The sequence below is a fragment of the Rhinatrema bivittatum genome, chromosome 2 (assembly GCF_901001135.1).
Source record: "Rhinatrema bivittatum chromosome 2, aRhiBiv1.1, whole genome shotgun sequence".
Taxonomy (NCBI): domain Eukaryota; kingdom Metazoa; phylum Chordata; class Amphibia; order Gymnophiona; family Rhinatrematidae; genus Rhinatrema; species Rhinatrema bivittatum.
Window position 1 is genome coordinate 158647945 of NC_042616.1, and position 21812 is coordinate 158669756.

Sequence of the window (21812 nt, forward strand, 5' to 3'; positions counted from 1 at the left end):
CTCCACCCCGTCCCCCCCCCTTCGCCCCCCTCCCCTCTAGTTCTTTTATCAGTTGCATTGTAAAGCCCTGTTGGCCAATTATTGTTCTATGGAAACCGATGTGATGTTTTCTTAACGAATGTCGGTATATAAAAAACTTTAAATAAATAAATAATAATACATTTCCTTATACCAAAGAGAAGCAGGGGCTTGCGCTTCATCCTCAACCTCCGGGTGTTGAGCAGGTTTCTCTTAAAAGAAAAGTTCAAGATGGTCTCGCTGGATACGCTGATTCCTCTCCTCAGAAGAGGAGACTGGCTCTACTCCCTTGATCTCAAGGAGGCTTACGCTCACATAGCGATCTTCTCCGGCCACAGGAAATACCTCTGTTTCGTGGTGAGGAAGGCACACTGTCAGTACAAGTTGTTGCCTTTTGGGCAATATTGGTCGTCGAGTGTTCCAAGGGGCCATGCTTATCTCCAGGATTGCTTCTTACCAGCTGTACATGACCCAATACAACAGGGTCATTTTCAAGCAAATACAGGACTTCTCTGAAACCCTGCCTGACCAATTTCAAGAACATCTTCAAACCCTTGTCAACAAGGGGTTTGAGGCAGGAAAGCATGAGATAAGAACAGCTTACGATATCTTCGACACCTCCACTAGAGTGTCTGCAACTGCCATTTCAGCAAGACGCTGGGCCTGGATCAAGTCTTCTGACCTTCGCCCAGAAGTACAAGACAGGCTCTCTGACCTGCCCTGTATAGAAGATAATCTGTTCGGTGAACAGATTCAGCAATTAGTGGCTGAGTTAAAGGACCATCATGAGACCCTCAAACAGCTCTCATCGATACCTTCTGACTTCCCTTCTAGACAGCCCTTCAAGAAGGACTCTAAGAAGTCATTCTTCCACCCAAGGAAGTACTATCCTCCACCAACAAGGTCCCGAGTTATGAGGTCTTATCAGAAATCTCAGCCTCGCCAGCCCCGGAAGCAAAAGCCACAAGCAGCTCCCCAGCCGGGCCTGCTTCAGGTTTTTGACGTTCCCTTGGAGAGCAGCAGCCTGATCCCTCTGCCAGGCATACCAGTGGGAGGTCGATTGTGCCACTTTCACGGCATGTGGCAATCAATCACAACCGACCAATGGGTGCTAGCAATCATTGCTCAGGGTTACCACCTGAACTTTCTTGCTCTTCCACCGGAATCACCACCTCTACAAGCGTGGAGAGTAACCGATCACTCTGTCCCTCTGGAGCAGGAGGTTTCCCTTCTTCTCCAGTTAAGAGCAATAGAACCCGTCCCTCTTTCACAACAAGGCCTAGGGTTCTATTCCCGGTACTTTTTGATCCCCAAAAAATCCGGGGGGCTTCATCCAATTCTGGACCTACGTGCCCTCAACAAGTACCTCCAGCGGGAAAAGTTCAAGTTGGTAACCCTGGGCTCGCTTCTACCTCTTCTACAAAGAGGAGACTGACTCTGCTCTCTAGACCTCCAGGACTCGTACACCCACATTGCGAAAGCTCCAGCTCATCGCAAGTACTTCAGATTTTTAGTAGGCCCAAAGCACTATCAATACCGGGTGCTTCCATTCGGCTTAGCATCGGCACCACGAGTCTTTACCAAATGTCTCGTGGTTGTCGCAGCCTTTCTTAGGAAAGAAGGTGTTCACGTCTACCCCTATCTAGACGACTGGTTAATCAGGACCCCAACCCAGCAAGCCACTCGATCGTCCCTGGATTTGACCCTACACACTCTAATTTCTCTAGGACTTCTCATCAATTACGAGAAATCCTATTTAGTCCCATCTCAAACCTTATCGTTCATTGGGGCAGACTTAGACACCTTACAGGCAAAAGCCTTTCTACCTCAACAACGAATGCAAACCCTCGTGTCCCTCGCTCATCAGTTGCAGTCTCAGTATACAGCAACAGCTTGACAATTCCTTGTCCTTCTCGGACACATGGCGTCCTCAGTCCATCTCACATCAATGGCCCACCTGGCCATGAGAGTCATGCATTGGACTCTGAGGTCACAATGGATTCAAGCGACTCAGCCTCTGTCAACCATTGTCCACATCACCGACGCACTCTGTCTGTCTCTCACCTGGTGGAAAGATCAGAACAATCTCCTCCAGGGACTGCCTTTTCACCTGCCAGATCCTCAACTCGTTCTCACCACCGATGCTTCCAACCTCGGCTGGGGAGCTCATGTGAACGATCTGCAGTCACAAGGATTTTGGTCTCCAGAGGAAGCCAAACACCAGATAAATTTCCTGGAGCTTCGAGCGATGCGATATGCTCTCAGAGCTTTTCAGGATTGCCTATCAAATCACGTCATCCTGATTCAGAAGGACAACCAGGTGGCCATGTGGTACATCAACAAGCAGGGAGGCACAGGCTCCTTCCTTCTGTGTCAGGAAGCTGCACAGATTTGGGCGGAAGCTCTCTCCCACTCGATGTACCTCAAGGCCACCTATTTGCCGGGAGTGCACAATGTCTTGGCAGACAAACTGAGTCGTGTCTTCCAACTGCACGAGTGGTCTCTCAATCCCTCCATAGCGACCTCTCTCTTCCAGCAATGGGGTAATACCCAAATAGACCTCTTTGCGTCCCCTCAGAACCGCAAGGTGGACAATTACTGCTCCCTCAATCGCAGCGAACGCTCTCAGCCCAGAGATGCATTCTCCCTCTCATGGGCAGCCGGTCTGCTTTATGCATTCCCTCCGCTTCCTCTTCTCTCGAAGACTCTCGTGAAGCTCTGTGAGGACAAGGGAACCATGATCCTGATAGCACCTCACTGGCCATGCCAAGTGTGGTTTCCCATACTCCAGGATCTCTCCATCCGCAGGCACATTCCCTTGGGAAAGGACCCGCATCTGATCACTCAGAACGACGGATGTCTACGCCTTCCCAGTCTTCAGGCCTTGTCCCTGACGGCATGGATGTTGAAAGGTTAATCCTTCAACCACTTAACCTTTCAGATTCAGTTTCTCGTGTCCTGATTGCTTCACGAAAGCCTTCCACAAGAAAATCTTATTCCTATAAATGGAAAAGGTACACATCATGGTGCACCTCGCAGTCCCTTGATCCCTTTTCCTGTCCAATCCCAAGGTTTTTGGACTATCTCTGGCATTTATCGGAATCAGGTCTAAAGACATCTTCCATCAGAATGCATGTAAGTGCGGTAGCCGCCTTCCATAAAGGTGTCGGGGATGTTCCTATATCGGTGCAACCCCTCGTAACACATTTTCTTAAAGGCTTGCTCCATATCAAGCCACCTTTACGTCCTCCGGCCCCTTCTTGGCACCTTAATCTGGTTCTCGGGCGGCTCATGAAACCACCATTCAAACCTCTTCACTCCTGTGACCTAAAATATCTCACATGGAAAGTGATTTTCCTTTTGGCTATCACTTCAGCTCACAGGGTTAGTGAGTTACAGGCCCTAGTTACCTGTCCGCCTTACACTAAACTCCTGCAGGACCGGGCGGTACTCCGCACTCACCCTAAGTTTTTGCCTAAGGTAGTTTCGGAGTTTCACATTAATCAATCCATCATACTACCTATCTTCTTTCCCAGGCCCCACTCCAACCCAGGGGAACAGGCTCTGCATGCCCTTGACTGTAAACGGGCTCTAGCGTTCTATCTAGACCGTACAGTTGCCCACAGGAAGAGCACTCAGTTATTCGTCTCTTTCCATCCTAACAAATTAGGGAACCTGTGGGTAAGCAGACTCTCTCCTCCTGGTTGGCGGACTGCATATCTTTTTGCTATCAGCAAGCAGGCATTCCTTTCCAAGACCATGTTAAAGCACACTCTGTAAGGGCCATGGCGACTTCAGTAGCACACCTACGATGGGTGCCGCTTCCCGACATTTGCAGGGCTGCCACCTGGAGTTCTCTCCACACTTTCGCAGCCCACTATTGCCTAGACAAAGCCGGAAGACAAGATTCCATCTTCGGCCAATCTGTCCTGCGTAACCTATTTCCAACGTGACGTACCAACACCCTTCCACCTGCCCGGTGGGGTTCAGGATGCCCTCTACCAAATTCCACCCCAGTTGTTGTGCCTGTTGCACGCCGTTGGGTACATTTGGTGCATGTTCGGACATCCTCAGCTCGGTACTCACCCATATGTGAGGACTACCATCCTGCTTGTCCTGTGAGAAAGCAAATGTTGCTTACCTGTAACAGGTGTTCTCACAGGACAGCAGGATGTTAGTCCTCATGAAACCCGCCCGCCGCCCCACGGTGTTGGGTTCGTAACGTTCTGTTGTTTTATTTTTTCGGCACTGCCTGTAGCTATCAAATAAGTCTGAAGGGGGACCCCTGCTGGCTGCAGGGTTAGTGCCATGCTGGGCATGCCCAGTAGGAGCCAGTCAAAGTTCTGGAAACTTTGACAGAAGTTTTCCGTGATTGGGCTCCATCCTGATGATGTCACCCATATGTGAGGACTAACATCCTGCTGTCCTGTGAGAACACCTGTTACAGGTAAGCAACATGTGCTATCTTACCAATACACTAAACCTCTGTAATTCTTACCTTAACACAATACAATTACTGACGCAAATATTGCTTAATCTTAATCATAATAAGACAGAAATTCTATGTATTGGCAATAAATCCTCTCCTGAAATAGACATTCATCTTAATAACCATCTATCTAATAATAACATTGTAGTTAAAGCAATAGACCTCGGAGTCACTTTGGACTCAGAATTCTGTTTCAAACAACATATAACATAATCAAAGAAGATTTCTACAAACTTCAAATTTTAAAAAGAATTACCTCTCCTTCATCATCATGACTTCCGTTTAGTTTTGCAAGTTCTACTATTATCCAAATTAGACTATTGCAATGCTATACTCCTTGGACTACCTGCTACTACCATCACTCTACTTCAATTATTACAAAATGCAGCTGCACGATTACCTAGTAATCACAAAAAATCGGATCACATCTCTCCAGTGCTAAAAGATCTTCACTGGTTACCTTTTCTTTATAGAATACAGTATGACTGTCTCTCAGGCACAAAATATTATATAACAATAAGTCAAACTGGATGGATACAACAATATTTTTCCAAATCTCAAGGCAATCCTTACAATCCTCCAACACTGGTCTCCTCGAAATACCATCTATTAAGATATCCCGTCTTACCTCAACAAAACAACGTGCTTTTTCAATTGCTGGTCCGACATTATGGAACTCCCTTCCTGTTGATTTAAGACTGGCAACTTCTACTCAAACTTTTAAGAAGAATTTAAAAACTTTACTATTTCTAAAAGCTTTTCCAACATGATTAATTTAATTATATATTAATTTTTACTCTTTCCACTTTAATTCTCTCCATTATTTTATATAACACCATTATTTCTATTCTTCACATTGTAACTGTTTATCATTATTGTTATATGTGAATCGATGTGATGGCTATGGCTGAATGTCTGTATACAAAAAACAAATAAATAAATTCCCACTTTCTTTGTATTCCCCGATTTTCACTTTTTTATTCTTTCCTAGGAAGTGCCATACATCCACTTCTGGTACCACTTCATTACTGAACAGAGTGCAGCCTTTTATATAAAATGCTATTTTATAGTGTTTTGTTTTGTTTTCATTTGCAGCTTACTCAGGCTGCCACTGTGAATTCTCAGGCCAGCAACTATGGTAACCTTTTGAAAACTAAGAAACACGTTTATCACACAAAAGAAAATAATAATTTAGACTGATTTTGTGGAAGATATGTGTTTCATGGTTTCTCAGTCAAGTCATTTTTTCATTAATTGTAGACTTTTTTTTTTAAGTGTGGTTATAGTATTACTTTGTTTAGAGACATGGAAGCTGTAGGTGATATCTTTTTATTGGACTAAGTTAATACATCTATGACTAGCTTTCCAGAGCTCTGCTGCCTTCATCAGTTCAATGTGAAATGAGCTAAGGAGGAGCATCACTGACTATAGAAATAAATTGTAGTTTGGATTGTCGCATCAGTGTAAAAAGAAATTGAATTAAAAGCTTTACTGGTTGGGGAAAGTTGAGGAAGACAAATAGCAATTGCTTATTTTACTTGCAAGTAGTACAGCTAGAACGGTCAACCATTTTGGCTCCACTGTTAATGGTAGTTTGTAACTTTTGAGTTGCATTAAATAAAGTCATCTTATCAATACACTATTCTTATTAGTTAAGAATTTTAACAGCTTTTGCATAGAATGCATTGATAATTCTGAATATTTACTGTACTTTAATTTTAGTAACACCACTGGATGTTGTAAAAATTCGACTGCAAGCCCAGAGGAAGCCATTTTCCAAAGGTAATAATTCCATCTATCCTTATGCTGCACATAATGTTCCTTCAATTTAATTTATTTCTCATTCCCTTTATAGTCAACAGTAATTAGGTGGCTGTGCAAGCAGTCATGCCTGTAAGAATTTTCTGCCTGGTCTTTGTGCAGCTATTTATTTTATTATAAATATACGTATTTGATTATATGTAAGTGCCACTACTTTCAGTTCTTTTTCTGCAATTTTTATTGAAGCAGTGGCTTGAAGTTGCAGGATTGCTGTTCCCTTTGCTTATTGGCAGACAGGCATGCCAGACGTGGAATTTGGCTCAAACTTCTACAATGAACCATTGTAGTTAAGTAACAAAATATATTCTGTAAGGACAAGCAGGATGCAGGAGGCCTTTCTCACAGGGTGACTGCCAGTGGAGCCCAGGTCGGAGCTTTACTCAAGCTCTTCACTTTTAAAAATGCTCTACTGATCATGTGCGAAACTTCTGCATTAGTGGTGTGTGCACATGGCCTCTCTTGATTTCATTTTTTCCCCCACAGAGCCAAAGGTGGTTCTTTCAATTCAATGGAGGAAAACAATTTTTTTTCTTTCCTGTTTGTTTTTCAGCATTAATCACTTTTTCATTCACAGATGCCTCCTCTTTTAATGCTTTGTTAGGTTTTTTGTCATATTTCAACTTTCCTTGATTTCTTTGGGTCAGCTCTGCTTGAGGCCTAGTGGCCCAAAGAATTAGCCTTTTCATTTATATTTTCATTGATTAATTTGATTTTTCTGTAGCTATTTTTTGGCCGATGTACCTAAAGGAACCAAAGGCCATTGGTGTCAATAAGGTCCTCCAGTGCACCTGTACAATGTCTGTGTGGTTTGCTAGCGATGGACACATCTTTGGTTGTAACTCTTGTAGTAAGATGACTCTCGGAGGCCATCAGACCCATTTAGAGCTCATGAAAAAGCTCTTTGATTTGTGTAAGACCAATCCATTGTCATCAGAGGCATCAACATCAAAAAGCCAGAAATGCATAGGCAGTGCATCAGCACTGAGGGAACATCATCATTCATCAAAGTCAAGCACCAGTGACATGCAAAGAGACAAACCATCATATAGCTCGTCCTACCCAATGAAATCAAGGAATTCTGCTTCATCAGTACCGGCATCAGGGGATTCAGCATGGATATATTGAGCGAAGGTGAAGAAGCATAAGCAATGATCTCTGTTGCTGCGTGATGACAGTAGCAGGCAAATGCTGGTTATGGCCTAATGTCCTCCCAAGCAACCCTGCAGAGAGGGCCACCTACCCTCGAGACACACTGTGAGGGTTTGTGACAATCACTAGGGGCTCATTGTGCAGCCAACAAGTAACTCAAAAAGATGTCACAACTCTTACCATGCAGTTTTGTCATCTGCAACTTTAGAGGAAAAGTTGAATAGTTATTTATTTATTTGGACATTTTATATACCATCATTCCATGTAAAAGACCACAATAGTTTGCAATAATGACATTCTTAGGTATAAATCAGCAGAGAATGATGGATTACATAAACAGACCTTAACATCTGTCAACTGAATTCTCAAATACATATTTATTAAATATCAGGACATGAGACGTGAAGTACAACATAAAATAAATAATTTTATATATCATTCTGTTTGTAGTACAATCTCTCGTTAATTTGTTTATCATGTATCAATTAGTATCTCTTGTCCTTGTTATTTTAGTTCTCTTCATTCTGATGTTTTAAGTTAGGTTGTATGCGTTTATAAATAACCATGTCTTTAGTTCACTTTTAAATCTCTTTCTGTATGTTACCATATGTAGCATTTCAGGTAAGGAATTCCAAAGTTTTGGGCCCGCTATGGAAAACACATGATCTCTTACATGTGTCAAGTGTGTGCTCCATATTGTTGGAACAGTCAGTAGTCCTTTATTTTGGGATCTTCGTGTTCTCTGCAGTGTAATGTCACTCCTATCATACCAGTGTTACTAGTGTGAATGATTTTGAATATTAGCATTAATACTTTAAAGTAGATAGGATTGTACTGGCAGCCATTTTAGAGAAATTAGCGCGGGTGTAATGTGATCAAATTTCCTGGATCCTAGCAAGAGCCTTGCTGAGGCATTTTGTAGTACTTGTAATGGTTTTAAGAGGCATGTGGGAAGACTGAGAAATAAGGAGTTACCTTAGTCTAGGTTTGAGAAAATTAGAGTTTGCAATACAGTAATATAACACCAATATTTAGAAAGGGCTCCAGGGGCGATCTGGGAAACTATAGACCAGTGAGCCTGACTTCAGTGCCAGGAAAAATAGTGGAAAATATTATAAAGATCAAAATTGTAGAGCAAATAGAAAGACATGGTTTAATGGAACACAGTCCACATGGATTTACCCAAGGGAAGTCTTGCCTAACAGATCTTAATTTTTTTGAAGGGATTAATAAACATGTGGATAAAGGTGAACCGGAAGATGTAGTGTATTTGGATTTTCAGAAGGCGTTTGACAAAGTCCCTCATGAGAGGCTTCTAAGAAAACTAAAAAATTATGGGATAGGAGGCGATGTCCTTTCGTGGATTACAAAGACAGGAAACAGAGAGTAGGATTAAATGGTCAATTTTCTCAGTGCCTCAGGGATCTGTACTTGGACCGGTGCTTTTCAATATATTTATAAATGATCTGGAAATGAATACGACGAGTGAGGTTATCAAATTTGCGGATGATACAAAATTATTCAGAGTAGTTAAATCACAAGCGGATTGTGATACATTACAGGAGGACCTTGCAAGACTGGAAGATTGGGCATCCAAATGGCAGATGAAATTTAATGTGGACAAGTGCAAGGTAATGCATATAGGAAAAAATAACCCTTGCTGTAGTTACACGATGTTAAGTTCCATATTAGGAGCTACCACCCAGGAAAAAGATCTAGGCATCGTAGTGGATCATACTTTGAAATCGTCAGCTCAGTGTGCTGTAGCAGTCAAGAAAGCAAACAATGTTAGGAATTATTAGGAAAATGTCATAATGCCTCTGTATCGCTCCATGGTGAGACCGCACCTTGAATACTTTGTACAGTTCTGGGCACCGCCTCTCAAAAAAGATATAGTTGCGATGGAGAAAGTACAGAGAAGGGCAACCAAAATGATAAAAGGAATGGAACAGCTCCCTTATGAGGAAAGGCTGAAGAAGTTGGGGCTGTTCAGCTTGGAAAAGAGACGGCTGAGGGAGGATATGATAGAGGTCTTTAAGATCATGATAGGTCTTGAATAGGTAGATGTGAATTGGTTTACACTCTCAGATAATATAAGGACCAGGGAGCATTCCATGAAATTAGCAAGTAGCACATTTAAGACTAATCGGAGAAAATTATTTTTTACTCAACGCACAATTAAGCTCTGGAATTTGTTGCCAGAGGATGTGATTAGTGCAGTTAGTGTAGCTGGGTTCAAAAAAGGTTTGGATAAGTTCTTGCAGGAGAAGTCCATTAACTGATGTTAATCAAGTTTACTTAGCTAATAGCCACTGCTATTAATTGCATCAGTAGCATGGGATCTTCTTAGTGTTTGGGTACTTGCCAGGTTCTTGTGGCCTGGTTTGGCCTCTGTTGGAAACAGGATGCTGGGCTTCATGGACTCTTGGTCTGACCCAGCATGGCAATTTCTTATGTTCTTAAATTTTAACTGAATTTTCTTTTTAGTGTTTTTAATATGCTTGATTAAGTGCTATTGTGGTGGTTCAGTCATCTGTCCTGAGGCACAATAAATTTCCTTAAAATATACCAATCAGTTTCAAACTTCATGTAAGAGCCAACTATGGTCCTGGAATTTGCTATTGAAAAATGACCAGAATATAAGTAGCCACAGCCCCATCAAATGCAATTGAAAGATGCTACAAAACTCATGCATGTGCATATTTTTGACTACCTTCTTTAGGTTTTTTTTTTTATCGTACGTCTGCCTTTAACATGTATCTCACGTGTTATCTTTTTATAAAACAATTAAGAGCATATATGGATTCAATTCCTGGGCCTGCTTCTGCTCCCAGGATGATGAGATGGAGATGCTACAAAGGCAATGTTCACAGCCCTTAGGTGGAGGGTGTCTCAGTCATTGCTATATGGTGACATTACTGGCCAGGCTTGGCATGTGTGCATAACAGTTTCTGTGGGAGCCGTGATCCAAAGATAGTTACTGAGTGGCTAGGCTAAGAAAAGGATGGGGGAGGAAGTGTTCATAAAATAGGGGAAAACCCTGGGTGGTTGTGAATCGGGTCACCATAACCCAGTAGAGGCCAGTTCTGATTGGACTTCTAACCTGAAGGAGGAAACTGCAGGGCCAAGGAAAAGGAAGTTGAAAGTGCACAAAAGTGTGTATTGCAGATATAAGCATGGGCTCACACTCATTACATCTATTGGGTGGCATGAGGGCTCTTCATGGATGGATTTGAATGAACTTTGGTAGAAGAATGGGATCTTTACTAAAAGACTCCTAAATTTCAGCTAGAACTCCACAGCAAAGTAAGGCACATGCAGAGCTCGAGAGCATTTTGGTTGTGCACTAGGTTATATACATTATCTCCCTCAAACCTGCACACTAATGGGTAAGTTTCTTTTTAAGTATAACATTTTTCAGTTGGTTAGTACTATTGTCTTATTTCATACAGGCTAATAATACTGCATTCTTGTAAGTCATATAATTTCTCACAAATTGAGTCCAGAATGCTGGCCTTTGACATACTTTAGCATTTTGGCTAACTTTTGGCATACTGCAGTATTTCTACAACCTCTGCTATTTCCACAAGTCTGATCAGTTCACTCTTATGCTGCTATTATCTTTCTGCTTCTTTACTACCACCAACTAGTCTGTCTGTGCAGAGGAACCCTTCGAAGCACCCTTACAATCCCTGACACATGCATGCAGATAGACAGATATGGAGATGATATTAGGAGCTTTTCACCGTTGAAATGCACCTAAAAATGTAGAATATATAAAAGCCTGTTTACGATACAGCAAGACTTTAAGGGCAAATAATTTCTCAATTGTGTCATATTTAATAGTTAGTTTTTCTTGATCTGCTGCCCTCTTTGAGTTTGAGTTTGACTGTACAGTTTCCTGTCATTGATGTATGTCACTGATTTCAGCTATAAGGATCATTATCAAATTGATGCTGTTCAACAAAACAAAATAGTAACTTTGGATTTTTTTTCCTCTTATTGTTCTAATGATAGGAAAATGTTTTGTGTATTGCAATGGCCTTATGGATCATCTATTTGTCTGTGAAAATGGGAACAGCAAAGCCTGGTATAAAGCACCCAAACATTTCAAAGGAACAATGGTAAGGAAATCATGTATTTAATTTTTAGTTTATGCTTGTAATTCAAACAGGAAAGAAGTCTTTCATTTGCTGTCACTTATTCAGATTGGTAAACTGGCACTTGTGCACTCGCCAAGAGCTTTTTCTGGTTAATGGTTCTTGACTTCTATAGGAAAACAAACACTGGCTATTTTGTGAGTAGGAAAGGAATGGAGTTTGACCCCAGGGCACTGCGGCAAATTGTGATCCCCGGGTCAGCTCTCAGAATCATCTTTGCAGTGGATCTTCTTGTACCAAGGAGCAGAACTTACCTGGATAAGTCTCCAGGTAACTTTAGGATAGTGTTTTGTCTGACCAGACTTAAGGGTAAGTTGAGCCAGATAGGACTGAGTATCGGCACTACCAGGGACAAGCAGCATGTTTGCAAATAGCCGGCCACCACACTTTTTCACATGTTGGGTCAGCTTTTTGGAATAGCCTTCTGCTTGAGTTGTGAAAGATGTCTGATCATAAGGCCTACCGTAGTTTTGAAAACTTATCTTTTTAAGAAGTTTTTACTGTTTTATAGATATGATTTTGCATTAGTGTTTTATCTTTTTTTTTAATATTGTATTGTTTTGCGTTTTTATGTTTACATTTGTTAGCCGCCTAGAACAGAAGCTGGTAAATGGGCAGTATATAAATTATTGAAATAAATAAATAAGCCCTGCCCTCAGAATGCACCATGCCTTTCCTGGGTAAAATTTTGACAGGGCAGACAGTTTGAATCTTGGGGTTTGCGTATGTTACTTAAGTTACCTGGGCAAACCCTTTTCAGTTATCAACCTCATTGTGTTTAATTGAGAAAGAAATGAAAATAAATAAACCACTAATATATAGTTCTGTAATTTCAGGATGCTTTTGTTCAGATTGTTCGGAATGAGGGTATTACAACTTTATGGAGTGGTCTTGCTCCAACATTGTAAGTTAAACAGTTTGTGTACTATTTTCTACAATAATATATGTTGCCCTTGCTGCATTCATGGAATGATGACAGAAGGTGGCATGGAACGTTAGTGCAAGTCTTCTACCCTTCCCTGGTACATATTTGCATCAAAAATCACATTACAGTTTTGTAAATTGGGAAAGATGTGCATGCTTTCACAGGATTTGGCATATTTGTGTTGTAAGTCCCAGGCTTAGGAGTATTGGCAAAACTGTATGGAGAAGCCTGTACAATTTCCTTACCAGATCCACCTTTAGCCAGTGCTGGCAGCTCTCATTTGTTGGCGACGAACCTAGATATTTCTGCCTAATAGTTTGTATCTGAGCTTTGACCTTCTGTGAACTGCCCAAGAATGGTGCAACACTGCTGCTAGCCTGATACTTCATTGCAAGGCATTGATATCCATTTAGGGACATGGAGATTCACTAATATGCCTAATACTGTGAGATCACAATAACAAAGCAAATTAGTGAATATCTTCGATTAGTTATATGTCTTCTACAAAATAGTTCTCATTGTCTAACGCATTGATGCAGAAACCTTTTGATAAACTAGTCTCCAAGCCTCTAACCTGCTCTTCCTTCCTTACCTCGCATGGCCTGCCTTGGGGATAAACGGGATTCCTCTTTTGGAGTCATTTTTCTCTTTTACTGTTCCCCTCTTTCTGCCTCTCACCTCTTCATCTTCCCAGCCTGTCAAGATTTTATCTGCCATCGATCCACCACCCCCTATTCTTTCTCTGCCTTTTCCCTCTTAAACCCCAACCCAATTTCACTTTGTCTCCAAGATGCTTTTGATCTTGCCCATTGTTATCCTCTCCCCTCTTTCCAATGTTGCACCTTTCTCATTTGCTTTTCTCTTCCTGTCACTTTCTTCTTCTTTCTCTCTGCCATATTGTTCCCTTTCTTCCTCATCTCACCTTCATCTCCCTTGCCACATTTCTATTACATCAATGAGAGATGCAGGTCAGCAGAGTGGGGAGAGAGTGAGAGCATATGTTGCTGGTCCTCATGGTGACACCTCCCTTTCTCCTGCATGCTTCCTACTTCAGCAGGGAAATATGTGCTGGTGGAAGGAAGAAGTAGCAGCATGGAAACCAGGTGCATGCATTCTCACTGTCCACTACCTGCTTCTATAGTTTTTCCTCCATGTCTCTCTCTTGTTAAAATGTGAAGAGAAGTGCATATACTCTTCCACACTCCACATCCACTTCCACACTCCACATACACTTCTCACACCATTGGGGGAGGATATCATAACCCCTATTTTGGTATAAGGGTGTCAGCTACCACAAAAAGAAAGCATTGATTAATATCGGTTTCTGAAAATACATCCTAAAACTGAATGCATTTTACTTTTTAGTAGTGGAATGTTTAAAAAAAAAAACACAAACTAAGCAGATATCTATATAAATCATAGAACAGCCTCATTTAAGCCGCCTGAAGATATCACTTTTGAAACATAACATCACTGAAGATCACTTTAAATAAAATGTCAATCATAGATGACTTAAAGAATATATAATAGATGTCCTTAGACGTGAGGTTTAGTCAACTTGTTCATTCATGAGGAGAAAGGATTTGCTTAACTAGCTTTTAACTATGCAGCTTGTGAGTTTTAGAAATTCCTTCTCATTCATCAGTGGGCCTAAGAATATTATCTAATGGGAGCCTGCTTTATATTCTCTAGAGATATTCCACATAAGCAGACTAATTTCTAACAGCTAGAGGTTGGCAGTAAGGGTAAAATTCAGTTTAATGATTTAGCACAACTGCTTGCTTACTAGAGCAAGGGTGGAAATATTCTGGGTGCCTGATCATCCAGACGAATACAATTTGATTCCTTGCAGATGCAGGAGTTGCTAGAGAAAGAAATTGTGATGCAGTCCTAGTCAAATGTGACTGGATGGGGAGATGTTATAGTGTGGCACCTGCTAGTATAGGAAGAACATGCAGTTAAGGCACAGATATTTCTGGGCTGCTGGAGAAGAGAGGGGTGATATAGTTGTGCAGTCACTTTTGAGCTCTTGGAACAGAGATAAAAGATGTAGTTATGTTTTATTTATTTGACTTATCTTTCACATTTTTTTAACCATGTGCTTATAAAGCGGGTTTACATCAAGATAAAAATGCAAAGTTCTAAAATATAGTTGTGGCCTTAGCTGAGGTCCAGGATGGAAGCAATGTTCCTGGGCTGCCAGAGGTAGAGATGCCAGCTGGTTAGGTGGAAAGGGTAGTTAAAAAAAAAAATCCTCTGCCTTAAACCTAGCAAAAAAACATGAGCAAATTAAACCAAACATAATGTCAAGTAAAATAAAAAGTGCAAAACAAATAGTTTTCTATTTGGTGCCTAATATGTTCAACATTTTTCCTCCCTTTTTATCACATTTGTATATGTTGTGCCTTATAGCTTCTTTTCATGGGCATGAAGGTATATGAATGTAGTCCTTGTATGGTAACATTATTGATTGTGGCTAGCAATATTAATTATGTGCACTCAGTGCACCATTGCCCACAACTTTCTTCTGTTTTTATTATCCTTTGCATAGAAGTAATGAAAATCATCACTGATATAAGCAGTCTAGAAGCACTGGTAACATGTTGGCCCATTATTGGGTCAATGTCTCGTAGGAACATACTAGAGAGGATAAGTTTCTATTATTTATTTATTTAAAAGAATTTATATTCCACATTTCTGCAGTTGTATTTAAAGCAGATTACATGTTTCCACATACATAATAAATAACATATACAAAAAAGCAAACCAACACATGAGAGAAGCTGTGTTATAACCAAAGATTTAAGCAAAACATAAACAAGACTTGCTGATTCTTCATAGGCCTGAGTAAATAGTTGAATTTTTAAGGCTCTTTTAAAATCTGTTGGGCAACAAATGGAACGTAGATGCCATAAATAACTGCATCGTGGAGCAGCTGGTCCTAGAACCAACAAGACAGGCAGCCTCAGTGGAACATACAACCTGGTGGGGCAATCATAATACAGTCAAATTTGATATAATCCACTAAAGGGAGGACATTAAGTGAAACTACTGCAGTAGCATATAACTTTAAAAGGGATACTATATCAAAATGAGTAAATTACAAAAAAAAAACAAAAGGAGTAGTTACAAAGGTTAAAAGTTTGCAAGAAGTGTGCACATTGTTTAAAAATACGATTTTAGAAGCCCAAATAAAATGTATTCCATGCATCAAAAAAGGTTAAGAACATGCCATACTGGGTCAGACCAAGGGTCTCAGGGCCTTTCAGGATTGCCTCTCAAATCAAGTCATCCTGATTCAGACGGACAACCAGGTGGCAATGTGGTACATCAACAAACAGGGAGGCACAGGCTCCTTCCTTCTGTCAGATCGATCCAGTAAAGTGCGGCCGCATTTACCCCGCTCCTAACTCGCGTTCTACTCACTTTCCGGCCGCGTTAGCCCTTCCTGCGATCCACAATCCCCTTTAACCTACTCCTACCGCGTCCTAAAATCCCCGGGCAACCCCTTCTGCACGCGGCATGTATATTGCATGTAAACGATCGAATTAGCTATTCCCTAGCATCCAGTAACCCGCGCCCCGACTATCGCTTTTTTACCCTGCCGTTTTGCCGCGCGTTTAACCTGCTAACTTACCGCCTACCCTTACCCCTGCGTTAGAGGCAGGGGTAAGGGTAGGCGGCAAACTTTCCCCCAGCCCCCCGCTCTCCTGCCCTGGCCGCGTCCATGGGTGCCGGTCTTCGGGGCAGCCCCAGTCCTCTCCCCTCCTCCCGAAGCAAAAAAAAAAAAAAAAAGCGAAAAAAAAAAGTAGCAAGAGAGCGAGGGGAGAGAGGACGGGCAATCCTACGCTCGGGATTGCCAGTCCCCACTCCCCTCCTCCCGAGGCAGGCGCGAAAAGCAGCCTTGCTCCGGGAGGAGGGGAGGGGGGACTGGCAGTGTAAAGCAACAAAGCGACTTACTTTTTGCAGCCACCCTCCAGACATTGGCGAGGATGACCGGCTCCCCTCTCCTGCCTCCAGCTGCTCGCGAAGATGGACTCCTGCATGGGCAAAAGCGGCCTCTGTTCGTGCAATTGGGCCGCTCAAGGCGTGACGTCACGACGTTTGGCGTCACGGCATGTGACGTCACGAAATCCACCCGCCACCCCGCGGAGTTGGGTCTGCGCTTTTAGCTATAAGACGAGACTGAGGGAGACACCTGTGGTTCACAGGGATAATTAAAGGCTGAGCATGCTCAGTGGCACTCAGTGTGCCAGTGTCAGTCAAAGCTTTGTAGAAACTTTGACAAAAAGGTTTTCCGTACAGGGCTCCATCCTGTGATGTCACCCATATGTGAGGACTAACATCCTGCTGTTCTGTGAGAACACCTGTTACAGGTAAGCAACACTTGCTTTCTGGATTTTCTCACCAAGAACCTGTAGGATAAAAGTTTTATAAATCTGGCCTACAATGTATACACTGTTATCAGTTTAGAAGGTATACTATTTTATTTAGTATAAATACAGATATTTAATGATGCTGTCCATAATCATTATAATCTTTTTTTCTTTTTTTGTTGTGCTTGTAATATAGAGTGATGGCAGTGCCAGCCACAGCAATTTATTTTATGTGCTTTGATCAACTTCGAGATGTTTTGATACATCAATTAGGAAGAGATGCCATTAGTGCCTCACTTTTTGCAGGAGCCCTATCCAGATGTAAGTTGTTAACCCTTTCTGGAGCTCACAGGTTAAGCTGTGCCATTAGTTTTAATATAAATACTACTTGATGCCTTACATTAAAAAATGTTCCAGCTTCTGTGTTACATACAAATGAGTGTTTATGCACCATGTTGTAAGGTCTTAGTTTACAGAACAAATTAATGTTTTTTTTTTCATTATTTGGATTCAGAGAGTGTCGTCTTGTTATCAGTTTACTTTATCTATTTTAAAATCTTATATTCTGCTATATTTCCTAAAATAGTTCACTGCAGATTACATATTTACACTAATAAATGTCATCATTAAAATTCCAACACAATTTTTACATTATACACATATAAATTAAACAATAAACATGATATACTGAATGTAATCCACTTTGAAGTGCTGAAAAAAAGTGTGAAAAGTGGAATATAAATCTAAATAAATAAAATTAATGAAAATATACATCACATAAAATATCTACTCTCATATTTTAAAAACTTCAGTAAAAAAAAAGGTTTTCAGACCTTTCCTTTTATATCTCTCTCTGCTCACAATTTGATAAGCAAAGAATTCCATAGTATAGGTGCAGCATATGAAAATGCACAGAACCTTGTCACTTCATGCTTACAGGCCTGTGTAGCTGAAATATTAAGCAATATCTTATTACAAGAGCACAAGGCTCTTGTGTTGCACTGTGATGGAAGGGAGCACTAGGAGGCACTCCCCAATGCGGGACGTGAGGTGTGTGCCCTTGCAGTGAGACGGGTCCATGTCTGGGAGCGAAGCGAAGACCAAGCCCCTGCCGGACCTGTGCAGCCTCAGTGAGACCAACCAAGCAAGGTTGGCCTCTGAGTAGTCCTCTGACCACTTCAAGCCCTTTTGGACTTGCCGCTGGGTAACAGCAGAGGTGGCAGGCAGGACAGGATGCAAGGATGGATGAAGGCTTTGGTAAGCGTGGTCACTGGAAACAAGTGCTGGAAGAGACGAAGACTCAGGCAAGACATGGCATGGCAAGGCAAGCTAAAATCATCAATTAGAAGTCCGAAACCTCCAAGAGAGCGTAGACCTCCCGACGCTTGGACACTTGGCGAAGAGCAGCACAGAAGCGCAGGAAAGACAGCAGCCCCTCAGGGAGACCTGGAACAGGAAGAGGGCGGACAGGTGGGCAAGGTCCCTCAGGCGCCCTACACAGCTCAGCCAGGCTGGATGCGGACCACACTGTTCCCTACGCGCCCTACACAGCCAACTAGCTGGTCGCGGACCACGAGGGATGCTGGGCAAGCTCAGGAGAAGAGGAAGACATCTGGACTCACGGACATCAGGAACGAGGCATCAGGGCAGACGGAAATCAGAGCCAGCAGACATCTGGACATAGGAGATGAAGGACGTCGGAACATCAGGAGCCAGGGCAACAACAGGAACATCAACGAAGGACATCAGGATACATTTGGAACAGGAGAGACATCAGGAACATCTGGTGGACGACGGGACAAGACAAAGGACATCCAGAGAAGAGACCATGAAGACACATGATGAGGGATCCCACGAAGGACATGAAGAACAAGGAAACCTGGCAGGAGCAGAAGGCAGGAAGTCCTAAAGAATACTAGCTTCTTGTGAAGACAATGTTAGACTGAGAACTGAGCCCTTTTGTAGGGCTAGAGAAGGAAGACGCCCAGGGAGGAGTTCCAGATGGGACCGGAGGGACCACTCCCTACTGGCCCTTTAAAGCACTGAAGGAAGCGTGGCCCCGCACCTAAGGAAGCCGGAACAGGAAGACTGCAGGACCCTGGACAGTGGCCATGCTGCCGCTGAGGAGAGGAGGAGCCGTAGCAGGCTTCGACCAGGCCCGATGTGGGAGCTGTGGCGTCTGAGCCACGAAGGAGGAACAAGAGCGGCTCCCTGCCACTGCAGAGGACTGGAGGCGGCTCCTGCTGCCAGGAAACACTGGTGACGGCCTCCGGGCTGCAAAGAGGAGCTCCAGAGCGGCCTCCCAGCCGCAGAAGAGGACGATTGCGACAGCAGCTCCCTGCTGCGAAGGAGAACCTTGGTGTGGCTCCTGCCACGAAGAGGATGTTGAGGGCGGCTTCCTGCCACTGAAGAGCAGGCCTCCAGGCCTGCCGGAAGACAGTGTGGGCAACGGCTCCGTTCCGCGGAGAAGAGGCCGAAGTCCGCGGCTCCCAGCCACGATAAATAGGGTGAAGGTGGTGGCCTCCTGTCGCGAAGGAATGTCTGCGGTGGCTGCTGCTGTTGCTCAGAAGGGTCCAGGGTCGGCAGCGGCCTCCGGGCCGCAGAGGTAAAAGGCTGCCCGTAGCTCCGGCTGCGGGCAGCATCACAACATCTTGCAGGCACTTACCATTGTATTCTTTGTTGTTCTGAGCACTCATAATCTGAATATAACAATTTATGAGTTAAAACTAGGAATCTAAATTTAAATCTCCATCTTACTGGAAGCCAGTGTAGCTCTTTTCAGTGCTTCGGCAATGTGATCTCTTTTCCTCAGTCTGAACAACACTCATGCTGCCACATATTGAACCAACTGCAGCACCCACAATAAAACCTCTGGAAGTCTATTACAAAGACTGCCACAGTAATCTAGATGTCACAACACTAGAGATTTCAAGGTGGAGCAAATTAACTCTGAAATCAAAGGTCCTAACGGCTTAAGCATTTTCAACTTAAAAAATGCTAGCTTTGCTACATGACATACTTGTGCTTTTAGGGTTAAATGTGACTTCTGATAGCACCTGTAGTGATGCAATGATGTAATTTATATTTATTGGTATTTCCAACACAGTGTAAAAATTACCAATTCCTAATAACTTTATTTTTGCTACATTTAATGATAGGCCATTAATAGCTAGCCAGTTCTTTGTTTCCGTCAGGCAATCCTCTATAAATGCTATAGAAGCCCTCCCATCACCTGAACTTGGGATGAATGTCTGAACATCATCTACATTTATAAAATACACTAAACTAAGTTTCTGCAGTTTCTGACCTAATGGAGATGTTAATAAATTAAAAAACAAGTGACAAGGTACCCTCAACTACAGGTCTTGCCAAGAGGAATCTTGATCACCTTGCCGTACCTGTCTTGTCCTCTTCAAAAAAGATCTAAATTACTCCAGGACTACACCAGTGATCCCAATAATATTCAATCAGGACACAAATATTTTATGACAGACCATATCAAAAACAGCATTTACACCTAGTTGAACTAAAACCCCTGGTCTACCATCTTCTATACTACATAGTAGAGTAACCAATAAGAAATCAAGAAAAGTTCCATGTTATGTGCTCTTCAAAACCCAAATTGATTTTTGTCCTACATCATTGTCTTCCAGAAAATCATTCACTTGTGATAATACTGCCTTTTCTATAATCTTGGCAAGTGTTGTAAGATTTCATATCAGACGATAGTTATTTAACTCTGAAATAGGTTTAGCTGGATCCTTCTTTCCAGACCCTACTGTTATTCTTTTTAAATCCTCCGGAATGATTCGTTCAATTAAGGGCATATTAACTTATTTATTAATAGTTAATATACCCTTAGTTGTAATAAAATGCTCTTTCCTGGATTTAACCAGCGAGAATGGGCATGGATCAAGAGAGGAATAAAAAGACCTTAACCCTGCTATTATATCCACTATTTCAAATACCTTTGATATCCTAAATTCTGACCAACCATCAGCTATTTGTGCAAATTGCATTCCAAATTTATCATCAACTCCAACTATCCCTAATTGAGAATGAATATCTCTAATTTGTTGTCAAAACGATCTGCACATTCATTACATGATGAGGGTGTAACTTCTATCACGTCATCCTTCCTGGTTAGTTGGCGTATTGTATTGAAAAGTTGTGATGGCTGTCTAATTGCTTGAGATATAGTAGCGCTATAATTTGCCTTCCTCATTTGGCACGTCAATCTATACTCCTGTAATAATTGGCCATAAAATATTTTATACTCTCTTCCTTCTTTACATCATTTTCTCACTCCTCTTCGCATTACATACTTCTCATTACGATCCATGGTGGAAATAAAAAATAAAGGCCCAGAATTATTTTTATTATTAAGAATGACACAAGGGAAAGATAAGTACTCTGTCTGAACAGAAATTGCATAAATAGTGAATCTCCCATACCAAAACAGCACCAACTTCCAGCATTCAAACAGTAACCACCTTACCTAAGAAAAGGCAACACTGAAAATATTACACCAGGCTTTAAAACACCAATACACCTTCTATTAGGAAAACAGAACAAGCCAGGCTGCTATAGAGCCCTGGACTGAAACTTCATGCCAGCAGAATACCTCACCTCGGTCACATGTGCCAGACCATCACATAATAAAGAATAAAGAAACGGGGGAGCGCGGAGGAAGGTCAGAGAGCTGAGAGGCATCCGTTTTCGCTGCAGGAGTGCAGCCAGAGACTTACTATCCCCTCGAGAACGTGGTGAGGAGCGAGCCCAGACCGAGTGGGCGGACCCAGGCTGTGACGTCAGTGTCGGGCGCCACCCGGACACTATAAGATCGTGGGCCCTGCGGCGACTGACTGGGGAGC

General features: G+C 42.3%; 1 protein-coding gene across 3 annotated transcripts in view; it reads left to right on the forward strand.

The window, feature by feature from the left end:
• Positions 1 to 21812, forward strand: part of SLC25A40 (solute carrier family 25 member 40) — a 127197-nt gene that overhangs the window by 42864 nt on the left and 62521 nt on the right. For all 3 annotated transcript variants that reach the window (XM_029588800.1, XM_029588801.1, XM_029588799.1), the window contains exons 3-6: positions 6230 to 6289; positions 11495 to 11601; positions 12474 to 12541; positions 17135 to 17259. In XM_029588800.1, coding sequence (XP_029444660.1) covers positions 6230 to 6289; positions 11495 to 11601; positions 12474 to 12541; positions 17135 to 17259 — 360 coding nt within the window. The remainder of the gene's footprint in view (positions 1 to 6229; positions 6290 to 11494; positions 11602 to 12473; positions 12542 to 17134; positions 17260 to 21812) is intronic.